The sequence below is a fragment of the Garra rufa genome, chromosome 21, assembly GCF_049309525.1.
Source record: "Garra rufa chromosome 21, GarRuf1.0, whole genome shotgun sequence".
Taxonomy (NCBI): domain Eukaryota; kingdom Metazoa; phylum Chordata; class Actinopteri; order Cypriniformes; family Cyprinidae; genus Garra; species Garra rufa.
In genome coordinates, this window is record NC_133381.1 from 19,490,953 (window position 1) to 19,516,793 (window position 25,841).

A 25,841-nucleotide genomic window follows, 5' to 3' on the forward strand; every position below is an offset into this window, starting at 1 on the left:
TGTTTCTGAGAGGAGAAAGTTGGTTGGCCAGAGAGGGAAACACGTCGCTGTTCCGGAACAACCATCAGCAGCTCCCCGACGGCATCTTCCAGCCTTCAAAGTAAGACATTTCAAATCTACTTTCACATTCGCTTTGCATTTATAATACTATAACGCCGTGGAACCACTTTCTCTGCCGTGTTCCGTAACTCCTAAATCATGTTTAAACGCGACGTTTTTTTCATAACGGCAAGCGTCCACTATTGGTTTTACACGTAGAGAGGAGAACGTCGCTGCTCTGTGCTCGCAAGGGCGAAAATACTGCAATAACGCGTACAGTCCGTACTAAATAATACCACTGTAGCCACCAACATTTAATTTCTTAGAAATTGGCGAGTTCCAATAAAAACGTTTAATTTTCCTAATTAAAGAAAACTGCCCTTAAACGTCTTAGAAATGATCCTAAGACACAACCAGAATCGGGTGGACGTGATCGAGGAAGTGCGGCTGGATTGTAATGTGACGTGTTGAATAATGACGGACCAAAGGGGCTGAGCACAAATGTAATTCCCACATAAACATTATTGCTTCACCTTTTAATAAAACACACCGTCTCCTTTGAGCAATAAATGCGCACGCGAGTAAAGGTCGACTAGACAGACGTTTATTCACCCGGCGTTACTCGATAGTCAGTGGGAGGAGAGAAAGAGAGAGAGAGAGATGGTTGATTTAAAAGCGAGTGAACGCCAGAGGAAAGCGCTCTTGAACAGAATGAGAGAATCGATCAGCTGACCTTCTGTCTTATTATTATTACTACTACCAATAAGCCTCACATCCCGACAGGACTGTATCTATGTTGTTGTTTTTTCCATGACTTGAGCGGGATTAGAAGAAAAAAGGATTACTGTTGTATTAATTTACCGAACTGCACTTCATAGAGTTTAGAAGACAGAGACTATGTTGCTTTACGTTGAAGGTAAGAACGTGTGTAAGTCCTGATTTTGCTGTTTTATACTTACACATGAAGTACTTTTAATATTGTATTGGTTTTCTGGATACATTCTAATTATTTAGATGATACCTAGTGGTATCTAGAGATCATCTGGATCTTACTGCACTATGTACAAGCTGTCAGTTGAATTCTGATGAGAGTGAAAGCTGAATGGAGCCCTCAGGCAATGCTGACTGAAGTTGCAAAAAGATGGAATGGTTTATAGAGAGTGTTTTGTAAACCCTTTCCAGACTGTCTGTCCATTCCTCGCTTTGGTTTGGCTGTCAGAGGTCTGGTTCTCTGACAGCTATTCATTTGGTCTGACAGTGTCTGTAATTTAAAAAGATTTGACATTAAACCCGATTACAGGGGATACTGACCGAGGTTTGTATTCTGCAGTGTCTTGGATGTATAGTGGGGTCCAAAAGTCTGAGGTCACATTGAAAATCTAAGATTCCGAGTCTAATTTAAACTTGGAAATAAAAAAGAACCGTTTTAGCATTTTGAAAATAATACGAAGAAACATTGTGGCATACACTGTTCAAACTTTTGGGCTTAGTAAGATTCTTTAATGGTTTCTAAAGTTTCATATGCTCACAAAGGCTGCATTAATTTGTAAAAAAAAAAAAAAAAAAAAACCATATCACTGTGAAATATTCATTTTTAAAATTTATACCCGTTTTTTCTTTTCTTTTTTTTTCTTTTTTTGTGGAAACCATGATCCTTTTTTCTGGAATCTTTGACTATTATAAAGTGTAAAATAAAAGCAAAACAGTATTTATTTGAAATGGAAATATCTTGTATTGGACAGAAATACAACTTTAAAGGCATTATAAATCATTATAAAAAAAACTTTTGAGTGATAATGTAAATCATTAACAAAATTCTGCCTTTTTTATGGGTCACGTTTAAATGAGTTTGTGAAACTGATCACGTGAACGGTGAGATGTTTTTATTTCCTTAATATGGTATTTGGATCATTCTCAAATTCTGGAAAACACGACCATCACATTTTACACTTTTAAACTTAGCGCTAAGGTCATTAGTGTGAAAGAGGGACATAAAAATATACATTTTTAATCAAGTTATTATGCTAATATTATGATTTGTAATAAAAGCATTACAGCATAGAGCATTTCAGGCTTTTGGACAACAGTATTTAAGGTTGTCTTTCTGTGCACTGTGTGCCCTTTGACCTGAGCAAGTTTATGGCTTTACTTTAGTTCTTTTTCATTTTTGCTGTGAATGAAGAACATATTTCTACACATATAGAAATGATCTAATGATGTGTTAGTAGAATTATTTGTTAATGGCATGCAATATGCAAATATAGATCGGTTTAATGAGCTATTTATATCTGAACCAACCCTTAAAATTAATCATGTTGGTGTAACCTCATTTCATCAGGTTGATTCGGTAGTATGAAATGTTTTTTTATTAGTATTAAATATTTCAAATTAGCAGTGCAAGGTCATTAGTGCGAAAGAGAGACATAAAAATATAAATTTTTAATTAAATTCTAATGCTAATATTATAATTTGTAATAAAAGCATTACAGCATAAAGCATTCTCACCAGTGGTTTCAGACTTTTAGACCACACAGTATTTAGGGTTATCTTTCTGTGCAGTGTGCGCCCTTTGACCTGAGTGAGTTTATGGCTCTACTTTAGTTCTTTTACTCATGTTTTCTTTGCTTTGAATAAAGAACATATTTCTACACATATAGAAATGATCTGATGATGTGTTGGTAGAAATATTTGTTAATGGCATGCAATATGCAAGAAATATGCAAATATAGATCTGTTTAATGAGCTATCTATATCTGAACCCACCCTTAAAATTACTCATGTTGGTGTAACCTCATGTCATCAGGTTGATTCAGTAGTATGAAATGTTTTTTATTAGTATTAAATATTTCAAATTAGCAGTGCAAGGTCATTAGTATGAAAGAGGGACAAAATATGTACATTTTTAATCAAATTCTTATGCTAATATTATAATTTGTAATAAAAGCACTACAGCATAGAGCATTTTCGAGTGGTTTCAGACTTTTGGACCACACAGTATTTAGGGTTGTCTTTCTGTGCAGTGTGCGCCCTTTGACCTGAGAGAGAGTTTATGGCTCTATTAGTTCTTTTGTCATGTTTTCTTTCCTGTGAATGAAGAACACCTTTCTACACATGTAGAAATGATCTGATGATGTGTTGGTAGAATTATTTGTAAATGGCATGCGGTATGCAAGAAATGTGCAAATATAGATCTGTTTATTGATCTATTTATACCTGAACCCACCCTTAAAGTTACTCATGTTGGTGTAACCTCATGTCATCAGGTTGATTCAGTAGTATGAAATGTTTTTTTAATTAGTATTAAATATTTTTGTCTTGAATAAAAACAGTTCACATTTTTAGCACATGAAGTACGTTTATATATTGAAGCGAAGATCAATATTTGATGTCCTTTTATTTATTTAGTTGGTAATTAGCTGTGCACGTGGAATAATGTACAGTCAGCTGATCTTTAATGCAAGATAACCCCTGCTCATCATGTTGGCTTACTGTACATTATTACTGACTTCTTTAACTCTGGCTCCTCCTGAAGGACCATATTTGTATTCTGAATCACTGTAAATAATTTGTCTGCTCAATGACTATATAACTGATCAACACCCCAATAAGCTATTAATCAAAGTCAAGCCACTGTTTACATTTTTTTTTTTTTTTTTTTTTTGGTAAGTAGTAAGGCTTGCGTGTTAGACAATGTAAGAACTTGATGAACAGTGTTTTGAGCATTTAAAAGCACAAATACAAATTCTGAGAAAAACATAAATCGTTTCATTTTTTAAGTGCCAGCTGACACTGTCATTTACTGGATTTTAAGTGTCACATGGCAGGTAGTATGTTAGCATATATATAACTTTTCTAGCAGGAGAATTAATTAAATGGGTGCATACCAATGAAATGTGGCCAAGCAGGATTCAATCAGATAGTCAGAGCTATGGCGCACAAGATAAAGCACTTGCACGTGACATATGTAAAAGCTGTTGTCTTTAAAGGAGTAGTTCACTTTCAGAATTTACTTGGTGGGACCTCGTCCTTTTTGGGAAGTCATGGCCTAATGGTGAGAGAGTTGGGCTTGTAACCCGAAGGTTGCCGGTTCAATTCCCACACCGGCAGGAATTGAAGGTGGGGATTGTGAATGAACAGCGCTCTTTCCACCTTAAATACCATGACTGAAGTGCCCATGACTGAGTTGCTCACCGGGCGCTGGAGCAATGGCTGCCCACTGCTCCGGTGTGTGTTCACAGTGTGTGTGTGTGTGTGTGTGTGTTTGTTCACTTCTCACTGCTGTGTGTGTGCACTTGGATGGGTTAAATGCAGAGCACCAATTTCGAGTATGGGTCACCGTACTTGACAATACGTCACAACTTTCGACTTACAGATAATGTACTCATCCCATTGGCATCCAAGATGTTCATGTCTTTCTTTCTTCAGTCGTAAAGAAATGGTGTTTTTTGAGGAAATCATTTCTCGATTTCTCTCCATATAATGGACTTCTATGGTGCCTCCAAGTTTGAACTTCCAAAATGCAGTTTAAATGCAGCTTCAAAGGGCTCTAAATGATCCCAGCCGAGGAAGACGCGTCTTATCTAGCGAAACGATCGATTATTTTCAAAAAGCATTTACAAGTTATATACTTTTTAATCTCAAACGCTCGTCTTGCCGAGCTAGACAAGACGAGCATTTGAGGTTAAAAGTATATAAATTGTAATTTTTTTTTTTTTTTTTTTTTTTTTTAGAAAATAACCCATCATTTTGCTAGATAAGACCCTTTTTTCCTTAGCTGTGATCGTTTAGAGCCCTTTGAAGCTGCAATTTGGAAGTTCAAACTTGGGGGCACCATAGAAGTCCATTATATGGAGAGAAATCCTGAAATGTTTTACTCAAAAAAACATACGACTGAAAAAAAAAGACATGAACATCTTGGATGACAAGGGGGTGAGTACATTATCTGTAAATTTTTGTCTTAAACTCCTTTAAAGAAAACCAAAAAAAAGCATTGTATTGATCTGGGATTTTTGGGATTTTCTCACTATTTTGATTTTAAAATAGTTGTCCTATCCTAACAAACCATACATCAATGGAAAGCTTATTCAGCTGATGTATAAATCTCAATTTTAAAAAATCTACCCTTATGACTGGTTTTGTGGTCCAGGGTCCATAAGTCTGAATCTTGTTGTCCTTCTATCTCCGCCACTTTCCTTCAGCCTCTATACAGTCCTAATAATAATAAAAAAGGAATACAGTTGGGCTGTTCCTCTTCATTCCTACCTTAAGCTCAGGATCTATTACTGGACAAACCATATCAAACAGAATGTAGTTTAATCTCTTTATTGTACCCACTCTCTTAAGGATAAAGGAGGGTGTTTGTGGTAGAACAGGAAAGTCTGAGTCACACCTTACATTACAGCCAGTGTAAATGGGCAACTTTACAGCAAATTAACCCTGAGCCCAGTGGATGATGCAAATGCTCTTGATAACATATATGTGCTTTCATGGCTTCTTGGATAGGAGTTTTATCATTGTGGGCCACAAGTAAGGTAGTGGCACAATTTTCAATATCCCCTTTCAGTTTTCTTATCTGCAAGTAAGATTTATTCAATACAATTTGATTTAAAATATATTTTTTTTAAGGTTAAAAGTTTGAACACACCAACTCCATTCTTTATTGATACTATTTTACACATTTCAGAATAACAATAAGTCATCAAAACTATCTATTATGTTATGTAGGGAGCGATACGATATATTGTAGTATCTTAGTCAATTCATTTGTGCCTACAAAACAAGTGTTCAAGCAGTTTCAAGTATTTAAGCATAAGATGTTAGATCAAAAGCAAAAATGCTTAAGAGAAACATAAATTCAATCCCTTTTGATTTTGGAAATCACTGAAATTGTGTTTTATTAAAGTCAGGAAGTTTTTTCTTTTTCATTGTAAAGTTAATGTAAGAACTTTAACATTAAGGTGTTTGTTTTTATTGTAGGTCTGAGTAAAGAGTTACCGAGCAACACCAACGGGATGGCTCAGTTTCAGGAAGTGATGCGACAGCAGCTGGAGAGCTCTATGCATGCAGAGTTGGAAAAACTCTCAAGCACAGCCAAAGGTGCAGAAGCTGAGGTAAGATACAAGCTACAAACAATTAAACACTTTTAAGGATTTAGCCAACTGATTTACCTTTGATTGATGTACACCATTTAAAGGATTACTCTACTTTCAGAATAAAAATTTCCTGATAATGTCATGTCAACCCCCAAGATATTCATGTCTTTCTTTAGCCACAAAGAAATTAGTTTTTTGACTAAAACATTCCAGGATTTCTCTTTGGACTTCAATGGTGCTCAATAGATTGAAGTTTAAAAATGCAGTTTCAGTGGAGCTTCAAAGGTCTCTAAATGATACCAGCTGAGAAATAAGGGTCTTATCTAGCAAAACGATCTGTAATTGTCTTTAAAAAAAAAAAAAAATTATACACATTTTAACCTCAAATGCTCCCCTTGTCTATTTTTGCCATGCGCATGTGTACTCTGGTTCACGACAGTTAGGTTATGTTGAAAAACTCCCATCTCATTCTCTCCTCCAATTTCAAAATCGCCCTACATCGCTGTTTTACCTATTTTTGTAAAGGGTGTTTAACCCTCCTTGCACATTCACTTTGTAAACACTGGGTTGGTAATTCTGCAGTGATGCAGGACGATTTTAAAGAAAATGAGATGGGAGTCTTTCAACATACCCTAACTGTATTGAACCGGAGTGCACAGAGTACATATTGCACAGCTAGATAAGATGAGGTTTTTGAGGTTAAAAAGTATATAAACTGTACATTTTTCTAGAAAATAACTGATTGTTTCATTAGATAAAACCCTTATTCTTTGGCTGGGATTGTGTAGACTAGAGCCTTTTGAAGGGCTCTACATGATCCCAGCAGAGGAATAAGGGTCTTATCTAGTGAAACGATCAGCCATTTTCTAAAAAAAAAAAAAATTTATATACCTTTTAACCACAGATGCTCACCTTTAACTAGCTCTGGGATGCGTATGCACATCTTTACACATCGCGTAATCACATTGGAAAAGACATGTGCAGTTAGTTCTTCGTCTGTTTACTTCTGTTCGAAAAGGTAGGGTATTGTAAAAAAAAAAAAAAATTCTTCTCAACTTAAATCATCTAAAAAAGTAAAACAATGATGTTGGATTCTTTTCCTTTTTTTTTTTTTAAGGGCGTTTGACTTTCTTTACACGCTTGCTTTGTAAACACTGAGTCGTCTCACACGTGCCTGACTAGATAATTTGTGAGCTCGAGCTAGTACAAAACAAGCATACAAAACATATAAATTAAAAAAAAAAATGGACAGAACGTTTTTCTACATAAGACATTCCTCACCTGGGATTATGTAGAGCCTGAAACTGCACTGAAAATGCAATTTAGACCCATTCGGTCACATTGAAGTCCACTATATGAATTAAAATCCTGGAATGTTTTCCTCAAAAACCTTATTTTCTAGTAAAGAAAAAAAAGACATGATCATCTTAGATGACTAAGGGGTGAGTAAATTATCAGGACATTTTTATTCTGAAAGTGAACTAATCCTTTCAGGCTAATATGCTGAAAGAAACATTTCTTATTGAGGAAACATAATATATTTTCAGGATTTTTTCATGAATTGAAAGTTTAATAAAACATCATTCTTCGCTTTAAAAAAATCTTACTGACCTCAGACTTTTTAATGGTATTGTAGGTGTGTTCAGGAACATATAATGCTTTTGACATCATGCAAAAGTTTTTAGTTACTAATGTGATTGTAGAAATGCTCTATTCATTGTTAGCCATGATTCCAACGTATTCCACGTGAAAGAGGGATGCACTTGGGGGATTACGAAGATAAAGCAAGTAGTATTTGGCTGGTTATGTGATCTGAACATGTCAGATCAGGAGGCGATCCTGCTGCATGTAAAACAAAACAGCTCTTATTAGACTGCAAGTGAGCTCATTAGATCTCAAGTGAGCGTACATCACTTTAAACAAATTTTTTCAAAAGTACACTCATTTCTTTGTGTAGATTTTGTTAATGAGATGAACAATTACTGCATGCACTTTTATTAAAAAAAAAAAAATTCTTAATTTATTCTTTATAGTCTCAATTTCAATGCACATTAGAATGAATAAGGGAGGCAAACAAGAAAAATGAGAAGGACCCTCTTTAGGTGTCATCTAAACACTGCAGCTGATGAATGTCGTGCCAGTGTGACAGTAGAGATTTCACTGCACTGCTGAACTGATGTTTAATTAGTTTCACCATGAGACTAGCTTCATCATGATGCATCTTCTCCTTCAGCCAACATTTTCCCCCCTTCCTTCATTTTCCTTTTTCTACCGAAAGTCACAGTTAATTTCACCAGGTCAGATAGCAAAACTTTGAGCTGTTTGGCGATCAACCCCAGTGTTTTCTCAGCACCATATGGTAATAATCAGGCTTAGCCGTCATCGCAGTGACACATACTGACGCTTGTACCCCTCCCTCTCCATTACACACAGACTCCCGTAATCCCACCCAAACATTTACCGCCAAATGACGTATTAAAACCCACACCCTGCTAGCTCAAATAAAGTATAATAAGAAGATGTGAAGACGTCGTCAGATAACAGTTTACATAGTTGCATCACTTTTATGAAGACATCCATGATGTGTGTTCATATAAACATAAACTGTCACTCTACTATTCATTGTAGCTGCCTTGGGATGACAAAAGCACCGTTACTTCAGTCACATGCCAATTCTAAAGTAACACAACATGACCATCTGTCAACAATATCTGTACCATCTTCTGATTCATAAGTGACTGATTTTGAGTCTAACATTAATATTTGAATCAAAGGCTGCTTTTATTAAATCCAGAAAAAACTGTTATATTGTAGAAAATATTATTTCAAATGTAAAACAGCTGTTTTCTATGTGAATATATTTTAAAATGTAATATATTCCTGTGATGCAAAGCTGAATTTTCAGCATCATTACTCCAGTCTTCAGTGTCACATTTCCTTTAGAAATCATTTGAATATGCTGATTTATTATAAATGTTAAAAACAGTTGTGTTGCCTAATATTTTGTTGGAACCTGATACAATTTTCAGGATTTTTTAATAAATAGAAAGTTAAAAAGAACAGCATTTATTTAAAACAGAAATCTTTTGTAACCATATAAACTACCATTAAAAAGTTTGTGGACAGTAAATTCTTTTCTTTTTGTTTTTGAAAGAAACGAATACTTTTTATCAAGGATGTGTTAAATTGATTAAAACAAAGTAATAGCACAGACTTGCATTGTTAGAAAAGATTTATATTTTAAATGAATGCTGTTCTTTTCAAGTTTTTATTCATCAAAGAATCCTGAAAAAAAAATTAAAAATTAAGCAGCACAACTGTTCTTCATTAATAATAAAAGCAATAAATCAGCATATTAAAATGATTTCTGAAGGATCATGTGACACTGAAGACTGTAGTTATGGCTGAATAACACTATTTAAGTGTTAACTGGCGTTCTTCTCTGTCAATATTGCCTCACAACCTTCTTTTCAGGTTTATCAAAGTTACACTTTGATTAGAGTACAGAGTTATTGAACTTTAAATTCTCAGCAGGCACATGGATTTTCATCAAACAGATTTTCTTTTTAATGATGTGCTCAGTGAGAGGCCTGAGGACCCAGTGATCTTTCGCAGCAGGGTGTTAATTATTTCAGAAGCCTTTAGGAGTTGTAATTGCCAGATTGTACAGAACAAGATTAAAAAGTTATGCTGGCAGGTTGTTGTTGTTGTTGCTGGAAAAATGAGTTATTCTTATTTTAAAGAAAAAACAACAACAAATGTGTGTTTCAGTGGCGGAAGGTGACAGCCGATGCCCTTCAAAAAAATTTATTTAAAACATCATGAAAATCTCAATTTTTTTTTAATGTGTTCAATTGCTATAATCGGTTCCACAGTCCATCTACTAAACCAGAAAACGTAAAAAAAGACAACCCAGTAACTTTGTTTTGGTAAGCCTTTTTCTGCAAGCATGTGAAAAAATGAGCGCGTCAGATTTTGTTTTCCCAGTGACACGTTAAGGGGATCTTATAATAATATTACCACCCATTATTCTACACGTTTCCAACCATAGTTCCATTTTTTTATTCTGCAAAAAACAATGGTGTACCAGTTCTAACACTATGGCAAAAGTTCAAACAAAGCATGCTAACTGTTTTGTCATTGTCTGCACAGACAAGCAAGAAACACTATTTAGAGTCCCAGCCTCAGCGGAGACAAGAGAGCAGTAGATTTATTGATTCATTCACTGTATATTATGCTGCTGCCACACAAATCTAATATAAACATGCAATTTCTTCCCCAGCTGCTTACCTTCACAAACATAACCAGCTGTTTTTGTAACTCCTGTGTGTTTTCAACATAAACTTGTGTGTATATGCAGTTTAAGCGCAATAAGACATGAAAGAGAACTTAGTTTAGTACTCACATGCCATGTGACAGCCGTTTAGACGAATATGGTTTAAAACACATGATTTCAGCATGACAGACATGATAATCAAAACCAAACAGATGTTTTTTAGCAGAGTATCCGAGCTATAAAGACACAGCACTATTCTGGAAAAGGAGCAGGAGCAGCAGCTCATTTGCATTTAAATAGATATGCACAAAAACATTTTTCTGCTTCCATTCAAAATGATATAATGAATGATTTGTAGAGTAGTTTGAGCTGAAACATCACAGACACATTCTGGGGACACCTGAGACTTATATTACATATTGTAAAAGGGGGGAAAATAGGTCTCATTTGGGTAATGCTGATTTTTAAAAATGCATACTGTCTGATGGCAATTATGAAAATATCATGGAAAGGCCTAGTGATGCATAATCTGCCAAAATATCTAGAGGTTAATGATTTGTTTCTTAGAAGGAGAAAACATTAAGGATCTTCCTCAATAATTTATTTTTGTCTTTTCTCTTCCTTAGGTGTCTAAGAAGGACTTTGAAGGCTTTAGGAACTTATTCCACCGATTTCTGCAGGTGAAAGGACCTTCAGTAGAGTGGTCAAAAATCAACAGGCCTCCTGAGGATTCGGTAAGATACGCAAGTGATTGATTGCAACGCAGGCCTAATTCTTACACTCACTCATATTCATTTAATTTGATTGCACACCTATAAACTGAATATGCAGAGAAAGTAAAGCCTAATGTATCTATACAAGCTTTAGGCAATAAACAGACAGCCAGACACTACTCAGAGACTAACAGTCTTGTGTGTGGGCATTAGTGTTGCCTCAGGCTCTGGGAATAAGCCAGCTGTGATTAAAAGCTGCCCACATTCCAGCATGAAATAATTTGCATGACATTCATACACGTATTCGAAGACTTTGGGTCCAGTTACAGCCACAGTGTGAATGATTGTGTGTGTGTGTGTGTGTGTGTGTGTGTGTGTGTGTGTGTGTGTGCAAGGAAAATGATAAATAAAGCTTCAAAATTGATTCATCTTTGGGCAAGGGAGGGTGTAAGGAAAACAAGCCATGAACAAAAGTATCTCCTAATTTGATTTGGCTGTGTGTGTGTGTGTGTGTGTGTGTGTGTGTGTGTTTGTGTTTCACATAAAGAATCTAGTGTCGGTCTGCTTTCCTCTGGGTCTGTGATGATTATGCAAGGTTCTCTAAGAGCCAGAAACCCACACGCAAGACTTTCAGCTCCATGAAGAACCACATGCAGCTGTACTATTAAACTGCAAAATGTTTGATAGTATAGTCTGCAGCATATAGCCAGGTCATCAGAGCAGGATATTAAATGCCTCCTGTTTTAGCTCCTTCCAGATTTCAAGAGTAATGTTGACAGACCTTTGTGTGTATATGCAGTTTAAGGATATTTAGAGAAGGCGAGGTTAAAATGCTGTTATATGTTTGGTTTGGGACATTGGGACCTTAGGGATAGGTGTCTGTGCTTTCTCTTATTGTAACTTGAGGGTGTGTCATTGTGTGTATGTCCTTATGAAACTGAAAAAAAAAATGCTCATTCACTGTTAAACATCTGCTGGGCGTATGAAGGTCCTTGTCTGTTACAACATAACGTCTGGATTCTGCGACATATTATTTGCTGTAATAATGACCAGTGTCGTCCCAGTAGATATATTATACCCAAGATAAGTGGCTGATTGACTTCTTTGTGCTATAAAAAGGTCACTTTTGAAACTTTTACCCAGAACATTTTACCCAGGTTTTATGTCAAGTTCATCATGACATTTCACATTCATCTCTCCCAAGCCCACAGTAAAAACACCAGATTGATGTTCTCAAGGTAGTTTGCAACTTTTAATGCTTTGTATTACCTCTATGAACCTTTGAATACTACCACCAGCCCCTTTTTCTGTAAGATGGAGAAGTTCTTTTAAAGTGCTTACGATGCAAACAGACTCAGAATTGTGGCTTTCTGACTGAGCTAATGAGATTCTGGTCTTGTGACGCTGTGGGATCTGTCAAAGATTTTATTTATGTACTGTGTGCAATTCTGAATGTGTAAACAGGTTTGAGTTGTGAACAACTGGAATGTGGCTGAATAGAGTATAAACAATCTGATTCAACCTGTGCAGCAGGTTTAAGACAAAGGATTCTTGCCCTTGTTTGAAGTTCAGAGCGTAGATACTTTTTCTTCTTTATTTTTATCACCAGAAAATCCCTGTTGTTCTCTGGATGACTGATTTGTTAATTCAGTCAGCTATGTTTCACTTAGGGCCTTGGGGGAAGTGGTGTCATGGTGGTTTGGACCTGGGCTCATGTTTAGTCACATGCCTTTAGTTGGCACAGTAATGCCACCTATGCTGCATTGCAATTATTCAATCACATGCACAACGAAACAAAGAACTGTAGACACTTGAAAAATAAGACGTAAGCCACACTGCCATAACAACAACAACAACAACATCAGATCAGATATTCATATGTATATTAACACAATTAATAACATTTTTTTAAGTGATAAAAGGTAAAAGAGATGTTGCCAGATGGTCAGATTACATCAACATAAGTGACTGACAGAGATATGTTACACTATTGTTACTTTCTCTCTATAATGCTACTGAATCACATTTAACACAGTCACATATATCACTGCTGTTACTGATTGATTTTCAGTCATGAGTATTAATGGATGCCATTATAAATGTGTTTGCACATGTTTGTTTGTAGGCCGTAAGATGCAGTCAATATAGAGAAGATATTTTTCAGGGATGTTTTTAATTCCAAGGTTGAATGATGACCTAGTTTCATTGCACAGTAGACTGGAACCGAGCCAGTCAAAACAACAAGCAAAATTATGAAGCAGTTCTCTGAAATGAATTGGATTAACATGTAAATAGCACAGTATATGAATATTAAGTACCATGTTGTTGCCATCTGACCCCATGGTCTGTGTGGTGAATGTGAATTTTAAAGTCATATAATACTCTTTGATAAAGTCAAGGAATCAACTGTACCTGTCATTCTACAATAATGTGGCAGAATTTACACTACCAGTCAAAAGATTTTTTAAATGTTTTTTTAAAGAAGTCTCTGCTGCTCACCAAGCCTGCATTTATTTGATCCTAATTACAGCAAAAAAAGTTTTGAAATATTTTAGTACTTAAAATAACTGTTTTGTATTTCAATATATTTTAAAATGCAATTTATTCCTGTAAATTCAGAGCTGAATTTTTAGCATACTCCAGTCACATGATCCTTTAGAAATCATTATAATATTCTCATTTGCTCCCCAGACATTTATTATTATGTTGAAAGTTTAATTTTTTTCAAGTTTTTTGATGAATACAAAGTTCAGTAGAACAGCATTTATCTGAAATAGAAATCTTTTGTAACATTATAAATGTATTTATCATCACTTTTGATCAATTTAAAGCATTCTTGCTAAATAAAAGTATTAATAAAAATATTCATTTCTGTCATTTCTCTAAAATTATACTGACTCCAAGCTTTTGAATGGTATAGTGTATGTTACAAAGGTTTTATTTCAGATAAATGCTGATCTTTGGATCTTTTTATTCATCAAAGAATCCTAAAAAATGTACTCCAGCTGTTTTAAATATTGATAATAATAACAAAAAAGTTTTCTTAAACAGCAAATCAGCATATTAGAATGATTTCTGAAGGACAACTAAATGTGACACTAAAGTCAGGAGTAATGATGATGAAAATTTTGCTTTGATCACAGGAATAATTTACATTTTATATATTCATAGAAAAAGTAAAATATTTTAAAATTGTACTGTTGTTGCTGTACTTTGAATCAAATAAATGTAGGCTTGGTGAGTAGAAAAGACTTTAAAAAAAAAAACTGTACCTGTCAAAAAAAGTTCAGATTTCATGGATCCAGTTCAGAATATAGAAATATCATGGATGGATCTGATCATGATAAACAGTAATACCATCTATCAGGATGTGCTATACCAAGATTAAGGTTTAGCTTAGGGTTAGCAGTCAGCACTGTGACTGACATAACCAGTGAAATCTTTAGAATTGACTTCACTTTGATTTGTGCTTCACAGGTTTGGGGGGAAAAAACCATGCTTTCTTTTCATCTTTACCCCCCTCTTGCGCAGATACATCTGTCTTGACTCCTCTCTCTCACTCGCTCATTTCTCTCTGACAAACATTATGACCTTGGTTACATCATCCTCTCCATCTGTGTGTTTATGTCATGGAAATGCTGAGTGTGATAGAGATGTTATGGTTTTTTAATCATTTTTTATACTTGTGCTTATCTGTTTATCATAATATCATAAAGTGGGGCGTTGTGCTCTGAATTTTAGGGCAAGTGGTGATATTTTATTGGTATCTGACTCATCAGTGATGTCTCATGGTGGTGCTCCATGGCCCTGTGGGAAACAAGAGGAATGAAGTAAAGGGAAAGGCTTTTTTCTTTCAGCAACACATCCATCGTCTTTTTCTTCTCGTCTTTCAGTCTCCCTCCCACTGGTACTATTGATCCAGCAGTTGGACTGTTTATTCGGTTAAACGTGGTCATTTTTTTGTCTCTATGAGATGTTTTGCTTGCACAATGTGTGTTGTGGTTGTTTGGTGTATTTGAAAATGATCCTAGTGATTCTTGAAGATTGATAGCAGACACAATCATAACAGCGCACTAACCTCAACGTTTGACTTTTGACCCCTTAGTCAGATTTTTCTGTAGTAGAATCCAATGAGACAAACACACACACACACACACACACACACACACACACACACACACACACACACATACATAAACACACACCAATAGCAATAGCAACAGCATCTGGATGAAATTTAGAAACATTGTAGTCACTGGATGGATCATTTATGAACTCCGGTATAATATAATCCAGAACTCCTTATAATATAAACTTCCAGATGGTGATAAAATGTAAGCATGTCATGACTGACAGTTGTTTGTCTTTCTTGTCTTTGTTTCAGATCCAGCCATATGACAAGATCAAGGCAAAGGGTCTACCAGACAACATAGCAGACAGTCTGAATAAGCTGGTGGTGGTGAAGCTGAATGGAGGTCTGGGAACCAGCATGGGCTGCAAAGGGCCCAAGAGCCTTATTAGCGTCCGAAACGAGAACACTTTCCTGGATCTAACTGTCCAACAGATTGAGGTTTGTCATGTGACACTAAAAGCCTGAAGTACACTACCAGTCAAAAGTTTTTGAACAGTAAGACTGTTTTTAATGTTTTTTTAAAGTCTCTTCTGCTCACTAAGCCTGCATTTATTTGATCCAAAATACAGCAAAAGCAGTAATATTGTGAAATATTTTTACTATTTAAAAAAACTACTTTCTATTTGAAATATTTTAAAATGTAATTTATTTCTGTGATCAAACCTAAACCTTCAACATAATAATAAATATTTTTTGAGCAGCAAATCAGAATGTTAGAATGATTTCTGAAGGATTATGTGAATGGAATAATGATGCTAAAATTCAGCTTTAAAGCTTTTTACATTTAGAAAACCATATTTTAAATAGTAAATTTTTTGCTGTACTTTGGATCAAATAAATGCAGGCTTGGTGAGCAGAAGAGACTTCTTTAAAAAACATGAAAAATCTTACTGTCTAAAAACTTTGGAATAGTTGAATGACAGTGGTTTAATGGGGGCTAACATGGCCATTGTCCCTTTGCTTTAAACAAGTTTGTTTGTTGCCACGAAAATTTACATCCTATATAATTTGCATTATGTAATCCGCATTTGGTTTTAAAATACACCTCACTACAATTCTGGGAATGTACATTCAATTATTGTCTCTTTTAAATGCATCTCAAATAAGAAAGCTTCTCAGATTTAAACTCAAGGAAATATAAATCAGTCCAGCTGGGGAAAACACAGCAGCTGTCTGGGAGATTTGAAAGCGAGCAAATAGACCTCCACCCATAGGTCTTAAATCACAAACATATGTTCCTCTGTCTTTCCCTTCTCTTGCTCTCCTCATCTACAGCTGTACAACTCCGGCACACATTCCTTAATTTATACAGGGTGAGCATTTTAAACCAGCAGCAAACAGGCTCTGTGCTAGTTATTTTTCTCAGTGCCATGGACTGAAAGATAGGTAGTGAGCATGAAAGAGAACTTAGGGTGAAAACGAAACAGAGAGAGCTGTGTTCTGGGCAAGAGGGGAAAAAAAGATAGGGGCCGAACACTGAGCCCTACGGGATGCCCTCGCTGAAGAACACTCAGCTCAGTGTCTCTTCGACAGGCCAGTTACCTGCCTCATGTCGTCAGATATCCCACTCACTGAATAAGGCACATTAGTACATGTAAATGGTTAATCTGTCCTTCTCTCTCTCAGAAATACAGGCTGTCGTTTCTGTACTTGGCAGGCCTTTAGCAAGCCCTTAAGCCATCTTATACCATTTGGCTTCTCTTCAGGCTGAGATTTATGGGCATACATTCATTATAGGAAACTGACCTAACATGTGTCATCCAGCAGTTTATGAAAGAGGATGATCCATTCTCCTTTTAATAATTTTTGTGAGGGCTTTGTAGTTATTTACAGTATAATTAACCATTAACACAGGGGAATTAAATGTATTTTTGGGTAATTCTTCAATTAGGGGAAGTTTGTACCCTAGTATGAATGTAAAAAAAATAGTTTAAAAAATAGTATTAAACTTTTTTGTTTTGTTATTAATTACATTTTTATAAGTTTTAAGACTTAGATTTTCTCAGTTTTGAATTTGCGCAACTTAGTTCATGTTAGTTTTTATCTACAGTGAAAAGCATTTTTATTCATTTGGACACTTACAGTTGAAGTCAAAAATGTACATACACCTTGCAGAATCTGCATTTTACCAAAATAATAGGGATCATACAAAATGCATGTTATTTTTTTAATTAGTACTGACCTGAATAAGATATTTCACATAAAAAATGTTTACATATAGTCCACAAGAGAAAATAATAGTTGAATGTATAAAAATGACCCTGTTCAAAAGTTTACATACACTTGATCTTAATATTGTGCTGTTACCTTTTTTTTTGTTAAGTGATAGTTGTTCATGAGTCCCTTGTTTTCAGAAAAAAGTCTTCAGGTCCCACAAGTGATTTGTTCTTTTTTTTTTTAGCATTTTTGTGTATTTAAACCCTTTCCAACAATGACTATGATTTCGAGATCTATCTTTTCACAAATGAGGGACTCGTATGCAACTATTACAGAGGGTTTAAACGCTCACTGATGCTTCAGAAGGAAACGCAATACATTGTTGGAAATCGTTCAAACACACAAAAATGCTAAAAACTAAAGAATATGTGGGACCTGAAGGATTTTTCTGAAGAACAGCAGGCAGTTTATCTAAACACTAAACAAAACAAAAAAACAGCTGTGGATGATTAAGGTAAGAACACTGTGTATGAATGATGAACAATCAAGTGTATGTAAACTTTTGAACAGGGTCATTTTTATAAAGTCAAAGTTGTGAACTAAATGTAAACGTCTTTTATGTGAAATGTCTTATTCAGGTCAGTACTAAATAAAAAAATAATATGCCCTTTTATTTGGTAAAGTAATTAACATTTTGCTGATTCTGCCAAGTGTATGTAAACTTTTGACTTCAACTGAAAGTGTTTTACCAAAGTGGTTTCTGTAATTTGTCTGAACATTTAGAGAATTACTGCAGAAAGTTAAGGCTTAGTTAACTAAAAAAAACAGCATTTGTTTTTTACTTTCAGTAAAGTAAAGTTTACTGCAATACTGTTGATTTCTTGCCAACTCACCTAATAATTATGTTCTGATTAATTATTGACCCTCTTCATCACCCCAGTGTAACTACAGAGATTAGATAGGAGAGATGTTTATATCCATCTAAGACCATATTTTATCAGTTTGCCTCTTGTGTTAAAGATCTCACGTTTACAGCGATGTTGTCTAAACAGTAACTTCTGTTATTAAGAATTATCTACAGTTCATTTTCCCAGATAAAACAGAATGTGCTGCAGAATGTAATAAACCTGCCAAAGTATCTGTATTAATGAGAAGCAGTGTGGGTTCACAGTCATTACAGCTTGTTTATAATGTTTATAAATAAATCAAGAGTTAACTTGCTTGATAATGTTTTTAGTAAGTATTTTTTTCTTTTTGGTCTCTGCAGCACTTGAATAAAACTTACAATGCTGATGTTCCACTGGTGCTCATGAACTCTTTCAATACGGATGAAGACACTAAGAAGATCCTACAAAAATACACGCACCACAGAGTCAAGATACACACTTTCAACCAGAGCAGGTATTAACACATACACACACAAATGCATTTACCTGACATGAAACAGACTTGCATTTACTTTCAAATGAAGCCTATACTAAAATCATGCATTTTAAATGAAAAAAGTAAAATAAAATAAAAAATGAATAAACAATGAACTAATTAAATAATTAGTTCGTTTATTCATTTTTTAAAAGATTAAAATGACTTGTCATAGTTTTCTAAATATAGCTAAGTAAACATACAAACCACAGATATATACAAATGTAATGCAAGAACAATAGATCACTCACTTATTACTCATCGCATAAGCACACATATCTAAACAAAGAGTCAGATTGTAATTCAGGCTTTTGGCACAGACTGTGCAGGATGCGAAAAAAAGTTTAATTTCTACACCTTCCTAATGTGTGCTGCTGACCCTTAGCCTGCAAACATTTAAAGTTTTGTAAAAACAAGTTAAAGATTGATGAGATTTCTAAGCAATAATGGGGATACGTTAATATTTGACAGACTCGTCAGAGCAGAAATTTATCTCAAAGCTAACAACAGACGCTCGTGGGATACGGTTACATGTGTTGTTCATAATACAGCACATATTTAGTCCCGGTTGAAGCTGAAGCTTGTGTAAGAGACAATATGATGAAAGGACGAGGAGGAGGATGAAGGCTACATAGAACGTCAGATGTTTTCCCTGGCTTCATTTGACCTGAATAAGCTTGAAATTGCAAGAGCGAGAGGAGATTTTAGAGCCCCTCTGAAAGTACATTTGCATAAGCAGTGTATTTTTCGTGCCCATAAATATAAACAAGGCTAGAAATGTTGTTTTTTTTTCTTCCTGTAAAGAGGAAACACTTTATGACACTTTAGAAGTGTTTTTGCATCTATTTTAACGATCCATTTTAGCTATTTTATAACTTCTGATCTTTCTGATTTTTAGGGATGCAGCTGAAATAAGACATTATATTTTTATTTCACAGACCATTGTTGTTGTAGTATTATTTATACACTATTATTGTATTATTATTCATTTCAATTAGCTTTTATTTTTTGAAGTTTTATTTTACTTAGTAGTAAGTAAGTATCACAGATCTATATCAATTTAGACTTTCTCTCTTCCGTATTATCCAGGTATCCGCGAATAAATAAGGAATCATTGCTGCCGGTCGCTAAGGACATGGCTATGACAGGAGAGAATGGAGATGTGTGGTATCCTCCTGGTCATGGTGACATTTACGCCAGCTTTTATAACTCTGGTCTGTTGGAGCAGCTCATTGCTGAAGGGAAGGAGTACATTTTTGTCTCCAACATCGATAACCTGGGCGCAACGGTAGACCTGTATATACTGAACCACCTCGTGAGCCAGCCAAACGGAAAACGCTGCGAGTTCATAATGGAGGTCACAGACAAGACCAGAGCTGATGTGAAGGTGAGAGAATATTTTTTGTGGAACACCATACACTACCAGTCAAAAGATTTTTTTATGTTTTTTAAAGAAGTCTTTTCTGCTCACCAAGCCTGCATTTATTTGATCTAAAGTACAGCAAAAAAAAGTAACATTTTGAAATATTGTTACTATTTACAATAACTGTTTTCTATTTGAATATATTTTAAAATTTAATTTATTAATGTGATTTCAAAGCTGAATTTTTAGCATCAATACTTCAGTCACATGATCCTTAAAATCATTCTAATATTTTTGTTTGCTGCTCAAAAACACTTATTTTATTGAAAACAGCTAGTAGAATTTTTTCAGGTTTCTGTGATGAATAGAAAGTTCAGTAGAACACCATTTATCTGGAATAGAAATCTTTTGTAACATTATAAATGCTAAATAAAAGTATTAATTTCTATAATTTCTTTTCTTTATGTATACTCACTCCAAGCTTTTGCATGGTATCGTTTATAATGTTACAAAAGCTTTTTATTTCTGATAAATGCTAATCTTTGGATCTTTCTATTAAAAGAATCCTGATAATAATAATAATAATAATAAAAATGTTTCTTGAACAGCAAATCAGAATATTAAAATGATTTCTGAAGGATCATGTGACACTGAAGACTGGAGTAATGATGCTTAAAATTCAGCTTTGAAATCACAGGAATAAATTACATTTTATATATTTATGTATTTATAAATTACACAAAATATTCAAATAAAAAGCAGTTATTTTAAATAGTTGACTGTTTTTGCTTTGGATCAATTAAATGCAGGCTTGGTGAGCAGAAGAGAGCTAAAAAAAACTTTAAAAATCTTACTGTTCAAAAACATTTGACTGGTAGTGTACATGTCTTTCTCTTAATCCAAATTCAGTCATTTGCAATTATGTTCATAAAAATTATTCAATATTTTGGGTAAATAGTTTTATTCATACACATAAATGTTTGTTGCATTGTCATTGAACATTGTGTGTTTGCGTTTTCCAGGGAGGTACGCTCATTCAGTATGACGGTAAGCTTCGGTTACTGGAAATCGCCCAGGTTCCCAAAGCTCATGTAGATGAATTCAAATCAGTCACCAAGTTTAAGATCTTCAACACTAACAACCTATGGATCTCCCTATCTGCCATAAAGAGACTACAGGAACAGAACGCCATGGACATGGAAATCATAGTCAACCCTAAGGTAAGAAAACTACACTAGCAGTCAGAAGTTTGTGCATAGTAAGATTTTTTATGTTTTTTAAAGAAACTCTTCTCCTCACCAAAGCTGCATTTATTTGATCCAAAATGCGGCAATTTTTTTACTATTTAAAATAACTGCTTTGATTATATTTTATTTATAATTTTATTTTTTGTGATCAAAGCTACATTTTTAGCATCATTACTTACGTTTTCAGTGTCACATGATCCTTCAGAAATCATTCCAATATGCTGATTTGCTGTTCCAGAAACATTACTATTATTTAGGGATGCACGATATGAAATTTTTTTACCGATAGCCGATAATTAAGTCCTTCTTGTGGCCGATACCGATACCAATACGTTCATATTTTTATATGATAATTTTGTGCACCCAGGAGAATACAAAATCTGAGATAAACTAATGAAATGTATATTACTGTATACAGTATATCTGGGTCTAACAGTCCTGACTCTTCAAAAATGTTTTTATTTTTTGTGTAAGGCACCACAATTCTAAATAAATAAAATGCTTTGACATTTGTCAACCTGGAAAAAATGAAAAGTGCATCATGGAGTAACGTCAGATGTCCAAATGTCCGTTAAAGCTTCTTATTGATCATATTATGAATGTGTGCAGCAACCAAATCATACAAGGCAGTAGGGTTGCACGGTATACCAGTACTACGGTAGTATCGCGATACTAAAGCTTAAAAATACCCGCAGTGCCATTGCATTTTTGAAACAGTAGTATTGTCCACACGGTAGTACCGTACGATATGTTGTATTCACGGCAGGAACACTGTTTAAAACGTTCATTTGAACATGCACGCCAGCAGAAACATTACAAGTTGATTGCTAAAATGTCTTTCTGCTGTGCTTTGTGTAGTATAAGCTGTCTCTACGCTTCATTTGGTATTCAGTGTTTCCCGACGCTTCAGTTCAGTTTGAAATGAGAAGCTGCATGCGCACGTCGTTGTTTATGCTGCAGTTTATCAGAAGAGAGGGTCAGATTCAGACCGTCTGATGTTATTTAAAAATAGCATCTCAAGAATCAATTATTCAACATAAAAATATTTTATATATTATATAATATTTATATGATTTTTAATGGATAACAGTAGCCAGTCATTCATTCACATTGATGAAGTATTCAGAGAAAAAATCTTGTCTGTTTTCATTTACATCTTTTTATTTATGAAATTGATTCATTTTGTAGAATTGAATTTTAAATGAACGAATACTGCACGGTATCGTGATACTTCAACTGGTATAGTATCGTAAGTCATTTTTATGGTATCTTGACAACCCTACAAGGCGGGGAATAAAACATCAGAATCGAGATAAAAACATCAACTTTTCAGAATGCCGCAAGCCCAACGCAGGTCATATGACACAAACCAACCAATCAGCTTCACCCGTTCCTTAATAACATTAAAAGCACTGCCAAGGTGGAGAAACAGCTTATCATAGCTGTACAGGAATAACCATTTTTAAATAAATTTAATAACAGAGCTACTGCAAGCGATTTTTAATGCTGAAAATCCATTTATCCTTTGCTGAAACTTCCGCGTCTTTATGGAGAGCGCAGGTCATGGTTGCTTAGCAACGGCAGACGCCACAGCAGAGCAGGCTGCAGAGCGGTTTGGAAAGAGAGAAAGCGGCGCGTCTAGCGTTTTCCACGTGTTTTTAGGCGCGACATGTGAACGGCCCCTAAAACAGATTCACCGCGATGACGACCTCTGAAGTGAGATATAAGATTTGTTGTGTTAAAACTTGACGGCTTTTTACCTCCTCTCAGAATCCTTGCTAAACGTGTTGCAAATAGCAATAGCATCGTCCTCCTCTGCCACCGCGAAAAACTTCCAGACCGGCGAAGACGATGATGACGACACAGATGATGACGTATCACACACAACAAAGTCCGAGAGTCACTGCAGTTTACAGCTGCAGTCACTTGCACTTGGAAAGCAGATGAATCTCAGATAAACCAGACTGATTGATTGATTTACCAGCAAGAGTACTTTATCGGATCGGATTTCATTTATTTATCGGAGCAATAAAACTGACGTCATTTTTACCCATATCGGTCGATAATTTATCTGTCCGATAAATATCGTGCATCCCTACTATTATTATCAATATTTAAAACAGTTGATTAAATTGAATAAATGATTTCTGAAGGACCATATCACTGGAGTAATAATGCTAAAAATTCAGCTTTGAAATCACAGGAATAAATTACATTTTAAAATATATTCAAACAGAAAACAGTTATTTTAAATAGTAATCATATTTTAAAATTGTACTGTTTTTGCTGTACTTTGGATCAAATAAATGCAGGCTTGGTGAGCAGAAGACAGTTCTTTGAACAAACATTAAAAACCTTACTGTTCAAAATATTCAAATGAACCGGAAATTATACAGAATTTCCTTAAAAAGATTAACCAAGTAGTCATCCAGTGAACCAGACGTTTGATTTTCTTCATCTCTTTGTTTTAATTTCCCTTTTTAAGTCTTCGTTTCCCTTAGCAGTCACTCTTTATTTTATTGTAAAGCATTATTTATAGCTGTGCACTAGAAATCTGTTTTATTCCCCTGGCCTTCCTCTCCTTTACACTATCGCTTCTGAAACCTTAGTTGAGACCCTGATTCATTTATCAGGCCACGTGGGACCCTGCGCTTCAGCAGTCTCCTTTGCAGAGTGTTCACTTCTGAATCAAACCCACTTACAAAACTCTTTCCACAAGTATTATAACAAGCTGATCTTGAGACTATGTTTGAGTGTCCTTTAAATACCAGACCCAATCTCTCATTTGAGTAGAGATCATCTAGTTCAAGGCTTGTGTGATCAAAGAGTTTGATGGAGAGTTTTACAATTGCTAAAACTACAAAAAGGACATTTATAAACAATTTCTGTTGGGTTTTCTGTTCTCAGTTCATCACAGGATGACAGAAATGAAAGGTAACCATAAGATAAAGTTTGTTTGTGTGTGTGTGTGTGTGTGTGTGTGTGTGTGTGTGTGTGTGAGTGATAGTTAAAAAATTCTTAGAAGTGGGCAAAAAAATTAATTTAAAAAGCTCCTTGTGAGGACATTGGAAATTGAAAAAAAAAATGTATTTATTGATATATCAAATAAAATTGGTGTTTTTCTTAGTCTAGCACTGTGCCCAAACCAAACACAATACAGTGTTTTCAGTTTCTAAATGTCAAGTAATTTGTTTGTCCACACATGAAACTGGTTATAAAAGAAGAGGTTGCATCTGGTTATGACACAGTATAAAAATGTAAATGGGGTAGTGTGGAATAATTATAATATGTAAAAAAACAATAAGAGTTCTATGGGCTGTCCTCATTTAGATGTGTATGTGTGTGTGTGTGTGTGTGTGTGTGTGTGTGTGTGTGTGTGTGTGTGTAGAGTAGTACAGTTCAGCAGAGCTCCATATTGTAGCACCATTTCTCCCCCTAAGGCCCAGGCTCTCATCCAGCAAGACATATTAAGCTGAAGTCTGAGTTTGTTCTAGATTTCTTCACATTCAATCCCTCCTGCTCCCGTTCCTGTCGACCTTATACTTTTTCTGCCTGTGTGATACCAAGACCAACTATACAGTGCTACCTCACACGTTATTGTCTTTCATAGAACAAGTACACATAGTTTCTTGACAGATAACATAAATATGAACTTTGAAGTTGAATATGAAGTCAGCATGAAACAAAAATTCACCCTACCTGTTTTCTAAATGCATGTTATGGGATTTATTGTGAATGATTATTCCACGTATCATTTATTTATTTATTTTAAATCAAAATGTCGTAAATCGATTTTCCAGTGTAACAACAGACTTCTCTCTGGTGACATATGGCAGACTTCTCTACTCATTTTAGTACACATAAACCTGACTTTTCGTACAATTGACTGCAAACTCGCATTCAAATCTGCCTCCATCCAACTAAGAACTCATAAATAAAACCCCCTACACCCTACCCTACATTTCTTTTCAGTTGTTTCAATTGGATGTACATAATATAGAAGAAAAGGTCTGTTCTGTTCTATCTAATTTCTATTTCAGTTTAGGTCTAATTTTATATACAGTGGTTAATATTAAAGTCCTGAGACTGCACTGAAAATGTAAAAGGGTTTCTCTATTTGAACAATGATATAATTTTTTCTGTGTAAAGGCAATTTAGAGAATTGTTTCTAAACACATTATAGACTAATTTGGTGTTTGCAAACAGTGATGAAATTTTTTTTATCCCCTATGAACTGCATATGTGAATATTATGTAGATCAGGGCCTGTATTCACAAAACATCTTAAGGCTAAAAGTAGCTCATAACTTGGCGATTTAGGAGAAAATCTTAAAAATAATGGGCGTGTCGGTCCTAAAATTAGGACTCCTAAATTTTTGATCTAAGAGTATTTCACAAAGC

At 34.9% G+C, this 25,841-nt stretch overlaps 1 protein-coding gene across 1 annotated transcript in view; it reads left to right on the plus strand.

The window, feature by feature from the left end:
- The first annotated feature begins 698 nt into the window (after positions 1-698).
- Positions 699-25,841, plus strand: part of LOC141295350 (UTP--glucose-1-phosphate uridylyltransferase-like) — a 27,693-nt gene continuing 2,550 nt past the window's right edge. Inside the window, exons 1-7 of the mRNA XM_073826563.1 lie at positions 699-955; positions 6,016-6,149; positions 11,034-11,141; positions 15,505-15,690; positions 18,677-18,810; positions 19,921-20,218; positions 21,217-21,414. Coding sequence (XP_073682664.1) covers positions 937-955; positions 6,016-6,149; positions 11,034-11,141; positions 15,505-15,690; positions 18,677-18,810; positions 19,921-20,218; positions 21,217-21,414 — 1,077 coding nt within the window. The 5' untranslated portion in view covers positions 699-936. The remainder of the gene's footprint in view (positions 956-6,015; positions 6,150-11,033; positions 11,142-15,504; positions 15,691-18,676; positions 18,811-19,920; positions 20,219-21,216; positions 21,415-25,841) is intronic.